Below are 23590 nucleotides of genomic sequence, written 5' to 3'. Positions count from 1 at the left end.
GACAGGAGAGCACATGCTTCCAGTTAACCTCACGAGTCTCCAGTACTTACTGCAGTTGAGAAAGCAGCTCCTCTACCTTGAATATCACTGCCAACTAGGACAGAGAAAGAGAAAGGGATAGATGTTATATCACACCACAGATACAGTCACATCACAACTCTCTATTATAAGGTCACACTTGTTTTTCTATAGACCTGTTTTAACATACCCTACTGTAATTTCACAATGTCCTGTAAAAACACCCTAATGCCATAACTCACACCCACAGGTACATCATCATTCACTTCAGATGTATGTGGTCAGTCACACCCATACACACCAATACCTCACAAACAACTACATGACAAAATACATATTTGTAAGAGCAGCTCACATTAGCCAGACATGGTAATGTATTTATAGATGTACTAAGGTATATATAGATGTTTCTTTAGAACAGAGCACCAGCCATTTACATTACGAAACAAGGAGGTCAACAGTATGCAGGTTTTTAGCAAAGCCCTGCTCTCTTTGCATGGCAATGGTATTAAATACTATGTAGAATATAGGTAGAGGAGAACACAGATGATATAGATGGCTGTTTTACAAGAGGCCCTATATTAAAGAGAGATGTGAATGATAACATATTCTGTGATTTTAACTTTCAGTCTGTAGGTGAGTGTATGAGACAGAGTGGGAGAAGAAACAGCGCAGTGCATCAGGTGATGGACACACCACACAAGGAAGCATCAAACATCTGTACCCTTTTCCAACAAAAAGAGATACATACAAGAGTGAATATTATGGATTATTATGTATGTTTTAGAATTCTGTTTGATTAGCAGCCTTTTCCACTTCACCATCATTCCGCTGCTGTTTCACCAGTATCCAGCACACCTAAAAATAACAAAAACACAGGTTCAGAAATGAATATTAGCAGTTGGATAAGATACAGCCTCTGTCTATTGAAAGCAGTTTCGAGCTGCAATGAGAGGGGACATTCAAACTCACAGGAGAGCATGTCATCCAGCACTGAACAGCAAACCGGGGAGAGCCTCCTGCATGGTCTCGTCAAAAGCAGCTCGCACCAACACCGTTACCACAGCTGCAACACAATACATGGTTGGATGTACAGACTGATGTGAGGTGAATGGCAGATAATAATGTATGTACACTTTATTCAGAAAGTATTCAGACCTCTTCCCTTTTTAGACATTTTGATACGTTACAGCCTTATTCTAAAATGGATTACAATCTACACACAATACCCCATGATGACAAAGTGAAAACAGGTTTTTAGAAATGTTTGCTAATGTATTAACAATAAAAAACAAAATAACTTATTTACATAATATTATACCCTTTGTTATGTGACTCGAAATTGATCTCAGGTGCATGCTGTTTCCATTGATCATCCTTGAGATATTTCTACAACTTGATTAGAATTCACCTGTAGTACATTCAATTGATTGGAAATGATTTGGAAAGGCACACACTTGTCTATATAAGGTCTGACAGTTGAGAGTGCAAGTCAGAGCAAAAGCCCAGCCCTGAGGTTGAAGGAATTGTCCGTAGAGCTCAGAGACAGGATTGTGTTGAGGCACAGATCTGGGGAAGGGTACCAAAAACGATTTTGCAGCATTAAAGGTCCCCAAGAACACAGTGCCCTACATCATTCTTAAATGGAAGAAGCTTGGAACTACCAAGACTCTTCCTAGAGCTGGCCGCCCGGCCTAACTGAGAAATCGGGGGAGAAGGACCTTGGTCAGGGAGGTGACCAAGAACCTGATGGTCACTCTGACAGAGCTCCAGAGTTCCTCTGTGGATATGGGAGAACCTTCCAGAGGGACAACCATCTCTGAAGCACTCTAGCAAATCAGGCCTTGATGGTAGAGTGGCCAAACGGAAGTCACTCCTCAGTAAAAGGCAAATGACAGCGCACTTGTAGTTCGCCAAAAAGGCACCTAAAGGACTCTAAGACCATGAAAAACAAGATTCTCTGGTCTGATGAAACCAACATTGAACTCTTTGACCTGAATGCCAATCGTCATGTCTGGAGAAAATCAGGCACCATCCCTACGGTGAAGCATGGTGGTGGCAGCATCATGCTGTGGTGATGTTTTTCAGTGGCGGAGACTGGGAAATTGGTCAGGATTGAGGGAAAGATGAACGGTGCAAAGTACAGAAAGAGCCTTGATCAAAACCTGCTCCAGAGCACTCTGGACTTCAGACTGGGGTGAAAGTTCACCTTCCAACAGGTCAACGACCATAAACAAACAGTCAAGAGAATGCAGGAGTGGCTTCAGGACAAGTCTCTGAATGTCCTTGACTGGCCCAGCCAGAGCCCCGACTTGAAGCCGATCAAACATCTCTGGAGAGACCTGAAAATAGCTGTGCAGCGACACTCAACATCCAACCTGACAGAGCTTGAGAGGATCTGCAGAAAAGAATGGGAAAAATGGATAATGTTACAGGTACATTCCCATTTCACATTTTTTTTTATACCTTTATTTAATTAGGCAAGTCAGTTAAGAACAAATTCTTATTTTCAATGATGGCCTAGGAACAGTGGATTAACTGCCTGTTCAGGGGCAGAACAACAGATTTGTAACTTGTCAGCTCGGGGGTTTGAACTTGCAACCTTCCAGTTACTCGTCCAACGCTCTAACCACTAGGCTACCCTGCCACCCCATTATAAGTTCACAAAACCTGTATGCTGCCACTCAAAAGAAAAAAATATAGTAAGAAATACATCAAGTTTAATAATTAGTAATAAATTCAGTATTAACAGGAAAATAAATTCCCTCCAACCGCATCGATCCAACATGTATCCATCCAAAAGTATTTTATGAATTCAAACTAATAGCTAATTATTTTGATTAAATGCATCTTAACACAATGAACAGAGGCAATTTTAATGACCATCTAAATATCAATCTCCTCCGACAGGACATGGGACAAACAGATGAATGTATTATCAGGGTTGACAAGGCTAACATTTCAGTCTGTCTCTCTTGCTGATCGATCTGTTGAAGGTAAATAGCACCAGCTAGTCCATTAGAGCTACACTGTCACTGGGATGATGAAAATGTCTGCGACAGCAGTAATGTGAGGTACTACAGTATATTACTCTAAACAGACACATTGTTTAGTCACTTGAACAGAATGTTCCTCTGTTAAGTTGTTCCTCGTTCTGCCCCTGAACAGGCAGTTAACCCACTGTTCCTAGGCCGTCATTGAAAATAAGAATTTGTTCTTAATTGACTTGCCTAGTTAAATAAAGGTTAAATAAATAAACAGCACCAATGCAGCAAGAACATCAACTTGAAGGCAATTTCAGTACAGCTATGACTATGAGCTATCCATCCATACCGTCGATGGACCAGATGAGACTAGCCCTGGTTCATAATTGTATCTGTCTCTAAGATGGCTCATATGCAAAAGTTTGAACATAAGATGCCCTTCAGACAGTCTTCCTTTGTTTGTCGTTCCAGTGAATAGGCCTACTGGAGATACAAGCACACACGAATGAGAATATTTTTGAGGATTTCCTGGGAATTCCACCCATGTTTTCCTGGACACCCTGGCACTGCGGCAAGAAACCTGCTCATAGAAGGTGAAAACAACTCATTAAAATGTAATCCCATCTGTCTCATGAATTGTTAAGTGTTTCCTTCCCTATTGTGTCACTAAACCACAGCATAGGAAGTGTAAATACTGCAGCTGCTGGAACAGTGTCATGTAATCACCTGTCAACCTGAAAAGTACAGTGGACACTATTACCTGGGAGAAACAATCTGAGCTGTCACTCAAGTGGACGTGACACTGTCCTTGCACCCACAGCAGGTACTTCACCCATTTCTCTAATGGAAGTGACACTTTAGGCATTTCCTCAAAGTACAACTTACAAAGGGGCACTTTGCTTAGTTTGCGTAGGATTTTACAAACCACACAGCTCATATGGTAACCTCTTGGCTCTGTAGCACCAAGAAGAGAAATATCATACCAGGTAAATTAGAGTATATAGTGTGTATCTGTGAAATAGTTTAGGCCCTATGTCTCCGTCTGTCTCTGTGCAGCAGAATACGAGGTGGAATGCATGGGCTGAAATCTGAAATTACCATTGCAAGTGAGGCTGAGCAGCTGTTGAGCCTTTCATTGAAATTACAGACAGGGGGTGCATGGCAGTGAGAGAGAGGGAAAGAGACATGCATGCATTGACACAAATCAAATCAAATCAAATTTATTTATATAGCCCTTCGTACATCAGCTGATATCTCAAAGTGCTGTACAGAAACCCAGCCTAAAACCCCAAACAGCAAACAATGCAGGTGTAAAAGCACGGTGGCTAGGAAAAACTCCCTAGAAAGGCCAAAACCTAGGAAGAAACCTAGAGAGGAACCGGGCTATGTGGGGTGGCCAGTCCTCTTCTGGCTGTGCCGGGTAGAGATTATAACAGAACATGACCAAGATGTTCAAATGTTCATAAATGACCAGCATGGTCAAATAATAATAAGGCAGAACAGTTGAAACTGGAGCAGCAGCACAGTCAGGTGGACTGGGGACAGCAAGGAGCCATCATGTCAGGTAGTCCTGGGGCACGGTCCTAGGGCTCAGGTCCTCCGAGAGAGAGAAAGAAAGAGAGAATTAGAGAGAGCATATGTGGGGTGGCCAGTCCTCTTCTGGCTGTACAGGGTGGAGATTATAACAGAACGTGGCCAAGATGTTCAAATGTTCATAAATGACCAGCATGGTTGAATAATAGTAAGGCAGAACAGTTGAAACTGGAGCAGGAGCATGGCCAGGTGGACTGGGGACAGCAAGGAGTCCTCATGTCAGGTAGTCCTGGGACATGGTCCTAGGGCCCAGGCCAGTTGAAACTGGAGCAGCAGCATGGCCAGGTGGACTGGGGACAGCAAGGAGTCATCATGTCAGGTAGTCCTGGGGCATGGTCCTAGGGCTCAGGTCCTCCGAGAGAGAGAAAGAAAGAGAGAAGGAGAGAATTAGAGAACGCACACTTAGATTTACACAGGACACCGAATAGGACAGGAGAAGTACTCCAGATAAACAAACTGACCCTAGCCCCCCGACACATAAACTACTGCAGCATAAATACTGGAGGCTGAGACAGGAGGGGTCAGGAGACACTGTGGCCCCATTCGAGGACACCCCCGGACAGGGCCAAACAGGAAGGATATAACCCCACCCACTTTGCCAAAGCACAGCCCCCACACCACTAGAGGGAAATCTTCAACCACCAACTTACCATCCTGAGACAAGGCCGAGTATAGCCCACAAAGATCTCCGACACGGTACAACCCAAGGGGGGGGATGACTCCCATTGGTAGTGGCATGATTGTAACTCACCATGTGAATTTACATCATTTTCATGCAACACTTCAAATCCTTAAAATACCTTTGGCTAAAAATTGGTCCAACAGCAGGTATATTAATTAAATGGACGATATGTTGTGCATTTGAGTGTAATTGATATGCAAGGCTTATGACACTGTACAGGGGGGTCCAGAACACAATGTAAACAGAGTCATGTAAACATTTCCCATCGGCTTCAACGTGTGTTAATCCATTCGTTTTAGATTAGAGTTAGTTGCGATTGGAAAACAAAACAGGTTTTCAGTATATGGCAATTTGTAATGGAAACACAAGATGGACTTGCCACAAAAGTATTCTAGGATTTTACTATTGTTTCCCAAAATACAACTTTACCCATAAACCCCTACCTGTTTTCCAATAGAAAAGTGTCAATAATTGACAGGAACAAGGAAACAGTTAATGATTTTGGGGATAGTTGAGTTATATCTTAATTTACTGTTTTAACTATCAGGTCTCATTTACAGGAAAACAAAATACAGTGGCTCCCCACTTCGCTCAGCAGTTGAAGTATGCGAATATTGACCAAGCCCCTTCAAACAACAGAGTTCAGCCCATAGACTTCAGCATACATGCTACTTTCCTGAGCTCCCACGTCTTGTGCCAAAACCAAGCTCCAATGCCGTTTCCCACTACAAATAGGCAGAGAAACACAGTAATTAAAATACTTGAGTGGTGTAAAAGGGATAAGCACTTACAAAAATGCCTTTTACAAAACGTTCACTCCCCTAAGGTGTCAGTTTTGCTTTTGCCAGAAAATGAATACATAGAGTGCATTCGGGAAAGTATTCCGATGCCTTGACTTTTTCCAAATTATGTTACGTTATAGCCTTATTCTAAAATGGAATCAATTGTTTTATCCCCCATCACTTGACACATAATAACCCATAATGACAAAGCAAAAACTGTTTTTGAGAATTTTTGTAAAAAATGTAAAAACTCATCACATTTACAGTATTCAGGTCCTTTACTCAGTACTTTGTTGAAGCACCTTTGGCAGCGGTTACATCCTCGAGTCTTCTTGGGTATTACGCTACATGCTTGGCACCCCTGCATTTGGAGAGTTTCTCCCATTCTCCTCTGCAGATCCTCTCAAGCGCTGTCAGGTTGGATGGGAAGTGTGGCTGCACAGCTATTTTCAGGTCTCTCCAGATATGTTCGATCAGCTTCAAGTCGGGGCTCTGGCTGGGCCACTCAAGGACATTCAGAGACTTGTCCCGAAGCCACTCCTGCATTGTCTTGGCTGTGTGCTTAGGGTCATTGTCCTGTTGGAAGGTGAACCTTCACCCCAGTCTGAGGTCCTGAGCGCTCTGGAAGCAGATTTTCTTCAAGGACCTCTCTGTACTTTGCTCCATTCATCTTTCCCTCAATCTTGACTAATCTCCCTGCCCCTGCCGCTGAAAAACATCCCCACAGCATGATGCTGCCACCACCATGCTTCACCGTAGGGATGGTGCCAGGTTTCCTCCAGACATGACGCTTAAGAATTCAGGCCAAAGAGTTCAATCTGAGTTTTATCACACCAGAGAATCTTGTTTCTCATGATCTGAGAGTCTTTAGGTGCCTTTTTGGCAAACTCCAAGTGGGCTGTCATGTGCCTAATACTGAGGAGTGGCTTCTGTCTAGTCACACTACCATAAAGGCCTGATTTGTGGAGTGCTGCAGAGATGGCTGTCCTTCTGGAAGGTTATCCTATCTCCACAGAGGAACTCTGGAGGTCTGTCAGAGTGCAGAGGGACCATCAAGTTCTTGGTCACCTCCCTGACCAAGGCCCTTCTCCCCCAATTGCTAAGTTTGGCTGGGCAGCCAGCTCTAGGAAGAGTCTTAGTGGTTTCAACCTTCTTCCATTTAAGAATGATGGAGGCCACTGTGTTCTTGGGGATCTTCAATGTTGCAGACATGTTTTGGTACCCTTCCCCAGATCTGTGCCTCAACACAATCCTGTTTCGAAGCTCTATGGACCATTCCTTCGACCTCATGGCTTGGTTTTTACTCTGACATACACTGTCAACTGTGGGACCTTATATAGACAGGAGTGTGCCTTTCCAAATCATATCCAATCAATTGAATTTCACACAGCTGGACTCCAATCAAGTTGTAGAAACATCTCAAGGATGATCAATGGAAACAGGATGTATCTGAGCTCAATTTTGAGTCTCATAGCAAAGGGTCTGAACACTTATGTAAATCAGGTATTTCTGTTTTTGATTTTTAATAAATTAGCGACATTTTCTAAAAACCTGTTTTTGCTTTGTCATTATGGGGTATTGTGTATACATTGCTGAGTTTAAATTGTTTTATCCATTTTAGAATAAAGCCATAACATAACAAAATGGGTGAAAAGTCAAGGGGTCTGAATACTTTTCAAAATCACTGTAGGCAGCTATTATGACTGTATGAGCATATTTCACCTGCCGAAAAATCACGTTCATTCCAGTCATAACATGCCCTCTCACAAAGACCTATGTACTACACAAAAAAATGTATATTGAAAACTACAACCTCCATTTCAGGAGTAAAAAGGCTTAGAAACATTAGGTAACCACATAACATGCAAACATAGATGTGTTACGAGATTGTTATAATACAAATGCAAATACACAATGCAAAGACACATGCAAATGTCCTCGCATTGGCACACACAAAGAAACCTGTTAATCAGTCCACAAATATTATGCACAGGCAAATATTGTCACGGAAACACCCTCAGAAACAAAGGTACTGGCTATATTGCTCAGCTGTGCTGCAGCACAATTTTTACTTTAGTACGTCTCAGTGTTAAGATTCCTTGTTTAAATAAAGATCCTCCTTGGACAAACTCAAGACTGCTTTTATGAATGCTTTTATTTCTTTACGTCTCCTCTTTATAAAGTACATGGACTCTTAGAAAACCATATTTGAAAACCATATTTGAATCCAGAACAACAACAAAATTAGTAACAGTAGTTTTCAAACACCATACGTTTCCATCTGACAAACAATCCGTTTTCAAAACCATTCCCATTCCTTTGACACATAGATCTCTTGTAAACAAATCAATCATTTCAATTACAAAAAAATGTTTTATAGAAAAATATATTTTCTTTAATAGGTTTTTCTTTCGGCCTATTTACATGAGGTACTCTTCAGTACAATCTCATTAAAAAATGAAGAAAAAAGGGGGTTAGCGGGAAAAGGCCTTTGGTTTCAAGAAAAAATACATTATTTAAAATGTCCATTCGCTGTCCTGTGTACACAGTGTCAATGTCAAAGATTGTTTTCATATTGTTGTGTGTGATTTGTAGCCAACGCTCTGGGACCTCCACAGGTTTGGCTAAGAACAGAAACTTTGTCTACAATCAGGTTTCAGTCCGGGTGGTGGGGGTACAGAACTTTCGATGGGCAAAGTGACCGAGGACGATGAGGAGCATCTCAGAGGTGCTGCTGAGCGCCACTATGAAGGGCGCTTGGGACGCAAAGTCAGCCTCCGCCCGCCGGAACGACAGCTGCATAACCGCCAGCGCCAAGAGACTGTTCTGCACCCCCACCTCAATACTGACCGTCTTCCTCTGTGGCACTGCCAGCCCTGCCAGCTTCCCCATCCCAAACCCTAGCAGCAGCCCAAACAGGGGCACGGTCACCCCCGCGACCACTATCTGAGGTCTCACGTTGGCCAGGATAGACGCCCCCATCTGGTAGGCCATGAAGATGCCACCCACGATGAGCACGAAGCTGAAGGGCCGGATCAGTGCCAGAAGCACGCGGGTCAGTTTGGGCAGACGTAGCTTCACCAGCATGCCCAGTGAGATGGGGATGGCAATGAAGAGAAGGGTGCCCAGGATCTTGATAAAGGGCACGTGGAGGGCAGCGTGGACACCCAGTAGCCTGCCGTACAGGGCAGAGCACAGGGGCATGGCTGCTGCAGCTACAACTGTGGACACCAGGGTCATGGAGATGGCCAGGGTGACGTCCCCGCCCAGTAGCAGGCTGTAGAGGTAGCCTCCGCCGCCGCCCGGGGCAGAGCATGTGATGACCAGGCCCAGGGAGAGGGCCTTTGGCAGGGAACAAAGCCTGGACAGACCATAGGCGTACAGTGGCATGACCAGGAACTGCCCTGCAACCCCCAAGAGGAGGGGCACAGGCTTCCGCAGGAGACCCCTCAGCACCTCTACCTCTACCTTGCACCCGAAGGCACACTTGTTGATGAAGATGAGCGGCAGCAAGGCAAATAGGACAGGGTTCTCAGAAAAGTGGGACAGCACGCCTGACTGTATGAGCCCGGCAGCTGGGTCATCCCTGCCAGGCGCCACCCTGACGCAGTAGTCTGTCCTTTCTTCAATTACAACAGGGAAAGAATCCTGGTCCAACTCCAATAGCTGGATGAGCAGTTGTGCCCGACCCGGTAACCCAGACTTTATGCTGATAATGAAACTCTTCACGGGCCCCGCATGACTGTTACTTACATTCAGGATGGAAAGAACCTCCGAGTCCAAGGAGCTTACATTGACCGTCTGCTTCCAGCTCTCGCGGCCCTTCGTACTTACGGCGCTTCGGTATTGACTGGAGATTACAATCACGCCCTTAGTGTTTTCGGGAAACTCAAATTCTTGGGAGGTCCCGTCCCCGATTTGTATATACCTTCTGTTACTGTCGGCCGTCACGTTCATGTTGTTGTTGTCTGTCAGGGACCTGCCCTCCGTTGGCGGATCTGTTCCTCTCGTTATCAAGAAGAGACAACAGAATGCAAATAGCGTCCTCATTGTTAGGTGCGCCGCAAATACACGCTGCTCCCCAGCCTGCGACCTCTTCAGTCCGTCTTAAACCGCCTCCCTTTTACAGAACGCGATAAAAACTTCTCAGATCCCCTGATACAACAGCTACGTATGTAGCGGGGTCTACATTCCTTCTGGTACCCATTTAGCTTCACCCGTGTTCTTGCTCTCTTTCTACCGGAATTTAAACATCACCCCGCCCCATCCGACTTGAACGCTGCTTAAATTCCAATAAACAAAATTGCTGTCATATTTGACCGATATCAGACGATACACGAATCATTTTTTCGTGCTAAGAAGAAATATCTGCCTCGGCGAACCTTCGCCTCGAATTCCGGTTTTTATTGTCTCTATGCCAACTGTCACCACCGCCGTTTTCCCCTGATTTCTTCTCTTATTTCACTCACTCGCTAAGACTTATTTTAATCCAATCAGAGAAGCCCATAGCGTTAACTCTCTTTTTTGCGTTGACTCTCTAGGTCTCTTACCAAAATAAGCACCAACGTCACTTGAGAAAAATCTAATTGCGGGGGTGTTCTTTCTTCCATGCGTGGGCTGCATTCTCAGCATCATAGAGGATACACCGTTTATTTATGGGGGAGGACCCACTGCAAAATGCTGTGGTCATGTTATGTTGACTAAAGGAAAATGGTGGAATAAGATAAACATAGTCCAAAACATATAAACTGCAGTTCATTGTGGCTGGAGATATTTTCCTTTATTTAGTTATTCTGCCCTTACAAAAAAAGATTGCAGTTTTGAAACTGCAGTTAAAGTGCAGTAACTAGGCAATTGTGGTATTTTGGAAGCAGTAATTGCTGAATAACTCAGCAATTCCAAGGAATTGCACTGTAACTGTAGTTAGACTTCAAAATTACTGCAATCTTTTTTTGTAAGGGTGGCATCACACACATGATTTATGCAATAAATAATGCATTCAAGCAGGGCAAGGGAGCTTGTTTTCTTATACTGAACAAAAATACGCAACAATGTCAAATATTTTACTGAGTTACAGTTCGCATAAAGAAATCAGTCAATTGAAATATATTGATTAGGCCCTAATCTATGGATTTTATATGACTGAAAATACTAATATGCATCTGTTGTTCACAGATACCTTTAAAAAACAAAAGTAGGGGCGTGGATCAGAAAACCAGTCAGTATCTAGCGTGACCACACGCTGTCGTATGCATCGTTCCAGAGCATCCCAAACATGCTCAATGCTCTGGTGAGTATGCAATCCAGAACTGGGACATTTTCAGCTTTCAGGGAATTGTGTACAGATTCTTGCGACATGGGGCCATGCATTATCATGATGGCGGCGGATGAATGGCATGACAATGGGCCTCAGGATCTCGTCACGGTATCTCTATGCATTCAAATTGCCAGCAACAAATGCAATTGTGTTCATTGTCCGTAGCTTATGCCTGCTCATACCATAACTCCACCACCATGGGACACTCTGTTCACTAAGTTGACATCATCAAACTGCTCAACCACACAATGCCATACACGTGGTCTGCGGTTATGAGGCCGGTTGGACGTACTGCCAAATTCTTTAAAATAATGTTAGAGGTGGCTTATGGTTGAGAAATTAACAATAAATTATCTGGCAACAGCTCTGGTTGTCATTCCTGCAGTCAGTATGCCAATTGCACACTCCCTCAAAATGTTAGACATCTGTGGCACTGTGTTGTGTGACAAAACTGCACATTTTAGAGTGGCCTTTTATTGTTCCCAGCACAAGGTGCACCTGTGTAATGATCATGCTGTTTAATCTGTCAGGTGGATGGATTTTCTTGGCAAAGGATAAATGCTCACTAACAGGGATGTAAAAGAATGTGTGCACAAAATTTCAGAGAAATAAGCTTCTTCTGCATACGGAACATTTCTGGGATCTTTTATTTCAGCTCATAAAACATGACACTAAAACTTTACATGTTGCGTTTATATTTTTGTTCAGCAGTGTGTGAGAGGGGGAGCACCTGGTATGTTTGTCGAGCAGAAGGGTGGATTTAAGGTGTTCAAGCTAGTCTGTTCTAGTACCAGATATTTGATGTCTGGTAAGCTCTTGAATAACACATCCTGTGTGCTATAGGAAATCTAGGTTAAACGTAGTAGGCAACTTGAGATTTTGTAACCTTTATGGTTTTATCTATGGAGAAACTTGTCAAGTCTATAAGACCATGCTGCAACGGAAGCTTGATGAGCCACTACAGGAACATGTTTCACTATCAAATTCTCTTGATCTTTGGACCGCTGCATATTTGATCACTGAGCAAAAAGAGTGACCATGAACACACACATTGCACAGTATCCAGTTCCAGGTCACATACAGACATTCATACACAACAAATGGAATTGTGAAATTTGATACCACCATTCGCATGATGTAAGGGAACCCCCTGTGCTCTCTGAATAGCAAGGGCACATCACATAAGATTAATGGATTCATAGCATGAAGTGTCTTACCTGACTTTTTAATAGGTTAAGTGAGTCCAGTCAGCATTTTTTCTGAGAAAGCTATTTAATCGTTCATAGTGAGTGTAGCTACTTTCATAGTATTGATAAAAGAGTGCAGTTATCTATTGTGCAGTATGTGGCCTACTTTGACTCATGACTCAGAGGTTTCAAGAAAAAAGGGAGAGGTCTGGTCTTCTGTGAAAGCATTTAAGCCAACAACCTGCTGAACTGGAGAGCTCTCCAGACATTTCACAGAGTGATAGTTAAGAGCCACAGGGCAGATAATATACCGCACAAAAGACACAGGAAAAAAACCTCTTAAGATTCCATACACACCTAGTGCCTTCAGAAAGTAATCACACCCTTTATTTTTTTCCACAATTTTATTGTTTCACAGCCTGAATTTAAAATGGATTAAATTTAGATTTGTCATTGACCTACACACAATAGCCCATGTCAAAAGTATAATTACGCTTTTAGAAGTGTTTACAATTTAATTAGAAATGAAAAGCTGAAATGTCTTGAGTCAATAAGTATTCAGACCCTTTGTAATGGCAAGCCTAAATAAGTTCAGGGGTAAAAATGTGCTTAACAAGTCACATAGGAAGTTGCAGGGACTCACTCTGTGTGCAATAATAATGTTTAACATGATTTTTGAAAGACTACCGATAATTATGTGTGGAGTACAGAGATGAGGTAATGTCCCCGAGGCGAGCAATGAATTTCAAACAGATTCAACCTCAAAGACCAGGAAGGTTTTCAAATGCCTCACAAAGAAGGGCACCTATTGGTGGATGGGTCAATATAAAAAATAAGCAGATATCGAATTTCTCTTAGAGCATGGTGGAGTTATTAATTACACTTTACATGGTATATCACTACAAAGATAGGCATCCTTCCTAACTCAGTTGCCGGAGAGGAAGGAAACCACTCAGAGATTTCACCATGAAGCCAATGTGACTTGTTTAAAACAGTTAGTTTAATGGCTGTGAAAGGAGAAAACTGAGGATGGATCAACAACATTGTAGTTACTCCACAATACTTACCAAATTGGTAAAGTGAAAAGAAGAAAGCCTGTACAGAATAAAAATATTCCAAAACATGCATCCTGTTTGCTATAAGGCAGCAATGTAAACCTGGGGGAAAAAAATGTGACAAAGAAATTAACTTTATGTCCTGAACAAAAAGTGTTATGTTTGGGGCAAATCCAACACATCACTGAGTACCACTCTTCCTATTTTCAAGCATGGTGGTGGCTGCATCATGTTATGGGTATGCTTGTCATTGGCAAGGACTAAAATGAAACAGGAGAGCTAAGCACAGGCAAAATCCTAGAGGAAAACCTGGTTCAGTCTGCTTTCCAAAAGACACTGGGAGACAAATTCACCTTTTAGCAGGACAATAACTTAAAACAGAAGGCCAAATATACACCTTAGTTGCTTACCAAGACGACATTGAATGTTCCTGAGTGGATTCAGGCTGTAACATAAAAGTGTGGAATAAGTCAAGGGGTATGAATACTTTCTGAAGCCATTGTAGACAATTTAGACCCTTGTTTCAGTATGACCATGGGGAGAAATGAGGTTTACTTTGAAGCTGTACAGTAGGCATGTACAGTATAAGAAGTCGGTCTCTGACATCAACAGTTACCTACATGACCTGTTTACATCAGATGAATGCATAACATAAACAATCTCTACTGACGGCAAGTATGTTATATAATCTGAAAGGCTAATAATAATGACCATCCCTCCGCATAGAAAAGGAAGCAAAATAATTGTGTGAAGCAGCACTAAAGAGAAATGTTCACAGCATCACAGATAATTTTTTAACAGCATGAACTCTTCAGTATGTGAGCTTATTTTGGCAAAAAGTAAAACATGCATTTGAGGATGTGTTGAAACAACACCCACAGTCTGATGGTTGAACTCATGTCTTGGTTACATGGTTTCCTGGTTACAAATGCTGCAACCATAGGATAATCCAGAAGTCTATCAGTTTGCTTGTGGTGCCATATGCTGCTGTCATTTCCTGAGTGTTGAAATAACAAAATGTTCATATCAGATGGCTAAATATACCAAAATACTGCAAAACTTGCATAACTTTGAGTATTAATAACTATTCCCATGTAAAATAAAAGAAAGGAATGTATTCCCAAAATGTCTTAGTTCCAGAAGCCAAATCTCTGGTTTGTATGTGATGTGGACAGAAAGGGGACATCCTTGTTATATGGCAACATAATTCAAGAGTTCAGGACTATAAGGCTCTATCTGCACTTGTCAAAATGTTATTGACATAGCCTTGTTCGGTTCAATGTTCTCTACTCTAAATACCACAATTCATGTTTTTAAATTCAAAAGAATACAAGATAAAAAAATTGCTAACACACTTCAAACCAAAGAGGGTTCAGAACTTTAAAGCAAATTATCTCAGAATATTATTTTGGCAGATAGAACTTTATAGTCCCAAAACCTCAATATTAAAACCTTACATAGGATCAATCACTATTTGTCTAACTACATACATCCAGGCACCGAGAAGAAGACCTATGCATACTCCTGCATCCCAATAAGGCACACATATTCAAAGTAAAATAACATAGGCATGAATTAGTAATATATTTTAACAGAAATAATCAGGAAAACAAAAAATATGACTGAGAATTGTCCTCCCTCTATATAGAAATAATGACAATATGTCAGATTATTATTTCTTTTAAGAGTTAGGAGAAAGCAGTAGACAATAGTGTGTCTTAATTTTGTTTGTTAGTGTTGTCAATACAGTGTGTCAAGAGATGACTGTGGTTTAGTGCTAAACAGCGTGCAAACTGGGAAACATCAGAGCACTAAATAATATTCTACATTCAAGTCAATGATTTGATTTGTCCGTTCTATTCATTCTATGTATATTCATTTAATCTTATCTGATAGGTACAATCCAGATAAATAACTTTTGGGGGTCCAAGCTTCAATATATTACACAAATGTGTGTTTTAAGACACCCTTTTCCAATATACTATTTGGACATTTTGCAAAACTCTTCATGTTCTCAGGAAAACCCTCAATTCAAATATAAATCCAAAAATATGTCATGTGACAATGTACTGAAATTCACAAGTACAACTAACCAAGGGGGATATTTTTTCTCTCTGCATTGTTGGGAAGGGCCCGTAATTAAGCATTTCACTGTTGGTCTACACCCGTTGTTTTACGAAGGATGTGACAAATAACACTTTATTTTGATTTGAGGGATCCCTAATTAATATAAGACAATGAGTGAGAGATGGAAAGACTGATATGGGAAAAGGAAAATGAAAGGTGGGAGAAAAAGATGTGCAACAGAAAAAGACAGACAGAGACAGAGGGGGAAGAGAGAGAGGAAGAGAGAGACCCATGCCTTCTCAGGTGGTATTTTCAGCACCACAGTGTGAGTGTGTATATAAATAGACGTGAGGATGGAAATCAATAGGCTCATTAGGTCCTCACGGTATGAACAGTTTGATAGAATCACACAGCTCCCAGCTGTTTGTTTCCAAGCGGTTGTCAAGCCTCCTTCTGTCTCGCGAATAGTTGAGAGATGTTTAGTTCCGCAAAGCAGCCAACCTGCAATGTAAATAAAAGTGTAATTGTTGATTTATATGAAAATCTTGTCTATGTGCATGTTGATTATTGGAATATCACTATGCATAATTAAAGAGGGGATCTATCATAGCACCAACACCTCTAGCCAGAATCTACACTATAATATATAATAATAATATATGCCATTTAGCAGACGCTTTTATCCAAAGCGACTTACAGTCATGTGTGCACACTACTTTACAGTCAAATAATTTGAGAATAGTTTGTCAACACATTTCCTTAATTTAGAAAACAAGTCAAATGTCCCACAGTAACCAGTGAATGCTGCATTGTTAGGGTACCTGCGAGACAGCTGGTCCTCCTTCTCCTGTTGTGAGCGTGAGGAGCTCTCTCCCAATGAGGTGGCTCCTGCAGGCAGCTGGCTGAGCTGGTCCATCACCTCCAGACCACTCTCTTCTGCTATCTGGACGATGAGGTCATCCACCTGGTCCTGGGGCGTGGTCAGTGTGGTGGCCGAGCTCATAGAGTCCTCCATCACCTATAGGTGAGTGGGTTTATGTTGTTTCACAATTAATGCAATTATCCAGAAGGGTCCAGTAATGCATGTTGAGATAAAGGGTTTAGTGAAATAGGAAAATGGTCGAGGAGGCTGAGTGAGCTAGAGGTCTTAGGGAAGAAGGGGACACGTGAACAAGAGGCTTGAAAACAAATGACTTCAAGAAATTAAATTGATTAGGAGTACAACCATTATGTATACTGAACAAAAATGTAAATGCAACATGTAAAGTGTTGGTCCCATGTTTCATACGCACAAAAAGCTTTTTTCTCTAAATTATTTTTGCACAAAATCTTTTACATCCCTGTTACTGAGCATTTATCCTTTGCCAAGATAATCCATCCACTTGAAAGGTGTGGCATATTAAGAAACTGATTAAACAGCATGATCATTACACAGGGGCGCACACATTGTGCTGGGGACTATAAAAGGACACTCCTAAATGTGCAGTTTTGCCACAACATAATGTCACAGATGTCTCAAGTTGAGGGAGTGTGCATTTGGCATGCTGACTGCAGGAATGTCCACCAGAGCTGTCGTTCATTTCTCTACCATAAGCCACCTCCAAAATTGTTTTAGAGAATTTGGCAGTACGTCCAACCGGCCTCAAATCAAATCAAAGTTTGTCACGTGCGCCAAATACAACATTGAAATACTTACTTACAGGCTCCAACCAATAGCGCAAAAAAGGTATTAGGTGAACAATAGGTAAGTAAAGAAATAAAACAACAGTAAAAAGACAGGCTATATACAGCAGCGAGCCTATAAAAGTAGCGAGGCTACATACAGACACCGGTTAGTTAGGCTGATTGAGGTCGTATGTACATGTAGATATGGATATGTAGACATGGTTAAAGTGACTATGCATATATGATGATCAGAGAGTAGCAGTAGCGTAAAAAGAGGGGGTGGTGGGTGGGACACAATGGAGATAGCCCGGTTAGCCAATGGGTGGGGGCACTGGTTGGTCGGCCTAATTGAGGTAGTATGTACATGAATGTATAGTTAAAGTGACTATGCATACATGATAAACAGAGTAGCAGCAGCCTAAAAAAAAAAAAAAGTAAAAAAAATGTTTCAAAAAAAGAGGGTTTGGGGGGAGGGCACACAATGCAAATAGTCCCGGTAGCCATTTGATTACCTGTTCAGGAGTCTTATGGCTTGGGAGTAAAAACTGTTGAGAAGCCTTTTTGTCCTAGACTTGGCACTTCCTCTGACACCGCCTGGTGTAGAGGTCCTGGATGGCAGGCAGCTTAGCCCCAGTGATGTACTGGGTCGTACATACTACCCTCCGTAGTGCATTGCGGTCAGAGGCCGAGTAATTGCCATACCAGGCAGTGATGCAATGCTCTCGATGTTGCAGCTCTAGAATCTTTTGAGGATCTCAGGACCCATGCCAAATCTTTTTAGTTTCCTGAGGGGGAATAGGCTTTGTCGTGCCCTCTTCACGACTGTCTTGGTGTGTTTCGATCATTCTAGTTTGTTGTTGACGTGAACACCGAGGAACTTAAAGCTCTCAACCTGCTCCACTACAGCCCCGTCGATGAGAATGGGGGCGTGCTCGGTCCTCCTTTTCCTGTAGTCCACAAGCATCTCCTTAGCCTTGGCTACATTGAGGGATAGGTTGTTATTCTGGCACCACACAGCCAGGTCTCTGACCTCCTCCCTATAGGCTGTCTCGTCGTTGTTTGTGATCAGGCCTACCACTGTTGTGCAAACGACACAACAGAGGGAGGTGCTTAGTTGTACTATGGTGTTGAGCTGTAGTCAATGAATAGCATTTTCACATAAGTGTTCCTTTTGTTCAGGTGGGAAAGGGCAGTGTGGAGTGCAATAGAGATTGCATCATCTGTGGATCTGTTTGGGCTGTATGCAAACTGGAGTGGGTCTAGGGTTTCTTGGATAATGGTGTTGATGTGAGCCATTACCAACCTTTCAAAGCACTTCATGGCTACGGCCGTGAGTGCTACGGGTCTGTATCATTTAGGCAGGTTGCCTTTGTGTTCTTGGGCACAGGGACTATGGTGGTCTGCTTGAAACATGTAATCCGTTTGGCCCCGCAGCCTTGGGTATGTTGACCTGTTTAAAGGTCTTCCTCACGTCGGCTATGGAGAGCGTGATCACACAGTCAAACCGGAACAGCTGATGCTCTCGTGATTGTCTCAGCGTTGCTTGCCTCGAAGCAAGAATATAAATTATTTAGCTCGTCTGGTAGGCTCGTGTCACTGGGCAGCTCGCAGCTGTGCTTCCCTTTGTAGTCTGTAATAGTTTGCAAGCCCTGCCACATAAGACGAGCATCGGAGCAGTATGATTCAATCTTAGCCCTGTATTGATGCTTTGCCTGTTTGATGGTTCGTCGCAGGGCATAGCAAGATTTCTTGTAAACTTCCGGGTTAGAGTCCCGCACGTTGAAAGCGGCAGCTCTTCCCTTTAGCTCAGTGCGAATGTTGCCTGTAATCCATGGCTTCTGGTTGGGGTATGTACGTACAGTCACTGTGGGGACGACATCCTCGATGTACTTAATTGATAAAGCCAGTGACTGATGTGGTGTACTCCTCAATGCCATCAGAAGAATTGCGGAACATGTTCCAGTCTGTGATAGCAAAACAGTCCTGTCGTTTAGCATCTGCATCATCTGACCACTTTTTTTATAGACAGACTCACTGGTGCTTCCTGCTTTAATTTGTGCTTGTAAGCAGGAATCAGGAGGATAGAGTTGTGGTCGGATTTACGAAATGGAGGGTGAGGGAGAGCTTTATACGCGTCTCTGTGTGTGGAGTACACAACCGCAGACCATGTGTAACCACACCAGCCCAGGACCTCCACATCTGGCTTCTTCACCTGTGGGTTCTGTCTGTAATAAAGCCCTTCTGTAGGGAAGAACTAATTATCTCAAGTGGGTGGGCGTTTGCCCTCCCAGGCCCATCCATGAATGCGCCCCTGTCTATTTGTGAAACCCATAGATTAGGGCCTGATTAATTTATTTCAATTGACTAATTTCCTTCTATGAACCGTAACTCAGTAAAATCTTTGAAATTGTTGCATGTTGCATTTATATTTTTGTTTAGTATTGATGAGGAACATTTTCTATAAACTTGTGCCACTCACCGAGGTGTGAACATCCAGGTTCTGGACCTGCGTCTCAAACTTGTCCATAACAGCAGACACCTTCTGCAGATCCATGGAACCCAGCGCTTTGTCCAGTGCCTTGGTGACCTGCGTCATATTCTTTGTGACCTAGGGATATAAAACACAGGAGTGCTACACACAAAGGTAGGACAGAGAGTACATCTCTATGAAAGTAGCCAGTAGCGAGGATGGCTGAGATTGGGGGTCAAGAGAAAAGATGACAATGACTAATGTGAGACACACAATTGGATGATATTAACATATGATTAGGCAGAGGGAATAGAGTTACCGCTTTCATAGTGACAGCAGTCTGGACCTTGGAGGCAACAGCATCAACACGGGATGCCATGCGCAGACAATTAAGGCCCTCGTTCTTCTTACGGATGGCATTCTCTGCATATACTCTGGCAACTTCCACATTCTTCTGCTGAAGAGCCTGGTGAGACAAACATACACACTAAAAGTCAGTTCAGTTGCCTATGAAAACAAGTTCAGGGGCTGCATGTGTAACAATCATCTTACAGTAGGAATACTGATCTAGGATCAGGTCCCCCCCCCCTGTTCATGTAATCTTATTCACAGTGATCTAAAAGGCAAAACTGATCCTAAATAAGCAATCTCTGCTCTGAGACGTTTGATACATATGGCCCCTGGTCGTCTGTTTAAATCCTTAGGACAGTAATGGACTGGTGGAGCCTCAACCATGATCTTCCACTGCCACCTGCTGGTTAATGTGCTGCACACATCTTTAGTCTACCTGTCCAGTCAGACACCAACTGAACATGTAACGCGTATGCTAATAATTATTATACTATTTAATGACACAAATTTCAACAATAAAGTTGTTTATACGCTATTGGGATAGACTGACTGCTGATCCTGTATTACCACAGGAGGATTATGGCACCTTAATTGGGGAGGGTGGGCTTGTGGTAATGGCTGAAGTGGAATATGTGGAATGGTATCAAATACATCAAACATGGTTTCCATGTGTTTGATGCCATTCCATTTGCTCCATTCCAGCCATTATTATGAGCAGTCCTCCACTGAACAATAAATACCACACCCTGCATACCCGTAACCCGAGTCGCGTTCAGTAGGGCCCAGTGTACTCCATACATATAGCAAAATGTTTTGCATCAAAAAACAAATATCTACTACACACAACCATGTTCAAGCCTACATTCTTTCTCAGAAAGCCCTCCCTTTACTCACCTTTTTAACTTTGGCTTGCTCGGATTTGGAATCTTTCTCTGCCTTTTTGGCAAGTTTTTCGAGCTGTTTTGCTGTAAACTGTTAGAGAAGTATAAGCAGACATTTTAAAGTGCAAAAATGTTTATTAACTATGTTTTAGCTCCACAAAGACAACGGCTAATGTCTTACATACCTTCAGTTGGAAGAGTGTGTCTGAAAGAAAAAAATGAGATGAAAGGGGTGATACACAGATACAGCCCAGTGCATTGGGCCTGGAATACTTTGCACTGACAGTCTGCAATGACGACTATGACAGACTGAGGGCAACTAGCTAGTAATCTCGGAGTCTGGATCAAAATCATATAATTGTATAAATTGTCAACGCGTTCTGATAATTTCAAACTCTACACTACTCCAATGGCGATAACACGCGTAATGCTAGCCACCTAACTACAAATAAATGAAAACGGGAAGTTAGCTATCTAGGCATCCAGACAGTTAAAATATATATATCTTGAATCCCCATGTAGCTAACGTTACTCGTCTAAACCTTTACGTTTTTAAATACTCGTCCAGCTTCTGGTGACATCTGACATTGCAGTGAGATTTTAATAGCTAGCTACAAAATGTATATATTTGGTCAAATCTAATATAAACTAATATTAGGCTATTAGCAAGCTATCATAACATTTATCTTATCGACTGGCTGCCAAGCTTTTCCTTTATGCTAGTTTATGTCGGCTAACTAGCGTTATAACGCACGACATAGATCAAAGTAAATTCACAATCTCGTCAAATAAAAAGTCGAAAACGACTTACCATCCATATCAGCGTGCCTTCACTTGACCCAAAACATGTGTTTTAGTTTGACAACGAGCTAATTTCCTTAATGTTTTTGATATTCTGTTTTTGTGATGAGTCTTTCTTTCCCCAAACGAGGTTAGCCAAAGCCACGCCCCTTTCCACTAGCGGCGTATTCCAGCCTAAATTCATCCACGTCATTGGTCAAGCGCATGAGAGCGGTGATTGGATAGATTCAGGGAACCTCAGCCAGGCGCTTACAGTGAAAAGCGTGCTGTCAAAAAGCAGTAGTTACCGTTGCTAACAACAACATATGAGAAGAATGAACCTCAATATCGCCACAGCCAGTAGCGATATTAGGATGTAAATATTGGTGGGGCAAACTAAAAAATACCATTTTAGATGCATGACAGTAAAGCCACAACACAACACTAAACAATACATTAATTTCACTATAACGGTGACAAACGGTGCCCACAAACTGTTAGGGCCTCCATAAAGCTGTCCCTAAAGCACAGCTTTCTTTTCAGCACAATGGAGGGAATCCTTACCACTGGTACACCAGGCTATCAGCGGGGTCTTGTCTGGCAGCGAAACAGCCTTTTAAAAAACATAGCTGATATGGCTGACTTTGTTAAATAAATGTGGTTTCTACTGACAACTGAGATGTACTATGGCATAAGGCCCTGGGGATGACGAGAAGATAAGAGGCAATCCCTCATTTTGATTAAGACATTAATGGGAGAGCTAGGATGGACTTGGTCAATATAAGTATTTCTTCAGCACTTTTGAAATGTACAGCAACAGAATTCAGAACATGGATTCAGAACATGGGTGTTCTTACAGTATTCTCCTTGTACACCAAGTCAGAACCGTGGGATAAATAAAGGAGGCATGTAAGCAGACAATGAAACGTCTTACAATATATATTCAATGATTACATTTCTCTAAAACAGGCTATAGGATACATGTGCAGCACAAAGTCATAACAGTAGGCTAAGTTATGAGGGCAAAATGGACCAAATTATTAGGGTGAGTGAGGCACATGGGCTACTAACAGCGACACAACATACACTTAGTACTACTATCTTAGTCACAGTATACATATCTCCCTGGCATATTACATAATTTATGCGGCAGCATACAATACATTTCTGGACTCACCATTGTTGTGCTGTGCTCACTTGAACAAGAAGGTGGCACGGCGGTCCAAGTTGTGGGCATATTTTGAAATTCAACTTTGTCATCAAAGTCTGACATTCTCTGGATTTCTGGTGCGTTTAAGACAACTGGGAACTCTGGGGAAAAACACGGTTGAATCATGACGTCAGTGATCTTCTCATATGTATATAGTGTATTCTATTCTCCTGTATTTTAGTCAATGCCACTCAGATATTGCTCAATCTAATATTTATATATTTCTTAATTATATTATTTTACTTTTAGATTTGTGTGTATTGTTGTTAATCATTTTAAGATACTACTGCACTGTCAGATACTACTGCACTGTTGGAGCTAGGAACACAAGCATTTCGCTACACCTGCAATAACATCTGCTAAATATGTGTAAATGACCAATAATATTTGATTTGATTTGATTTAGAAAGAGGCCCGAGTTCCCGACTTGGAATTCCAAGTTGGATGACAGTTCAAAACGTATTTTTTTCCCAGTCAGAGCTCGTTTTTTTCAGTTTCCAGTTGTCTTGAACTCACTGAAATCTGAGATTTCCCAGTTCCAATTTTCC

The 23590-nt window shown here is 42.2% G+C and overlaps 2 protein-coding genes and 1 long non-coding RNA gene across 3 annotated transcripts; all 3 read right to left on the bottom strand.

The window, feature by feature from the left end:
- Positions 1-52: 52 nt before the first annotated feature.
- On the bottom strand, positions 53-10686 carry LOC123999993. Its single transcript, XR_006832530.1, has 3 exons — positions 10610-10686; positions 991-1084; positions 53-876 (listed from the first exon to the last, which is right to left on the bottom strand). It is a non-coding gene; the product is annotated as an uncharacterized LOC123999993 (long non-coding RNA).
- LOC123999984 (P3 protein-like) lies at positions 8194-10676 on the bottom strand. The gene has a single exon (XM_046306052.1). It carries the CDS (start codon positions 10107-10109, stop codon positions 8709-8711), a length of 1401 nt encoding a protein of 466 aa, XP_046162008.1. The 5' UTR covers positions 10110-10676; the 3' UTR covers positions 8194-8708.
- Positions 10687-14147: 3461 nt separating the features above from the next.
- Positions 14148-22004, bottom strand: chmp1a (charged multivesicular body protein 1A). Its single transcript, XM_046306040.1, has 7 exons — positions 21864-22004; positions 21238-21257; positions 21066-21143; positions 20140-20286; positions 19830-19958; positions 16507-16703; positions 14148-16186 (listed from the first exon to the last, which is right to left on the bottom strand). The coding sequence occupies exons 1-7, from the start codon at positions 21868-21870 to the stop codon at positions 16165-16167; spliced, it is 600 nt and encodes a 199-aa protein (XP_046161996.1). The 5' UTR covers positions 21871-22004; the 3' UTR covers positions 14148-16164.
- Between the last annotated feature and the right edge of the window lie 1586 nt (positions 22005-23590).

Source organism: Oncorhynchus gorbuscha, linkage group LG02, assembly GCF_021184085.1.
Source record: "Oncorhynchus gorbuscha isolate QuinsamMale2020 ecotype Even-year linkage group LG02, OgorEven_v1.0, whole genome shotgun sequence".
In the NCBI taxonomy this organism is placed as follows: Eukaryota; Metazoa; Chordata; class Actinopteri; order Salmoniformes; family Salmonidae; genus Oncorhynchus; species Oncorhynchus gorbuscha.
This window is presented reverse-complemented; position numbering and strand designations above follow the sequence as displayed.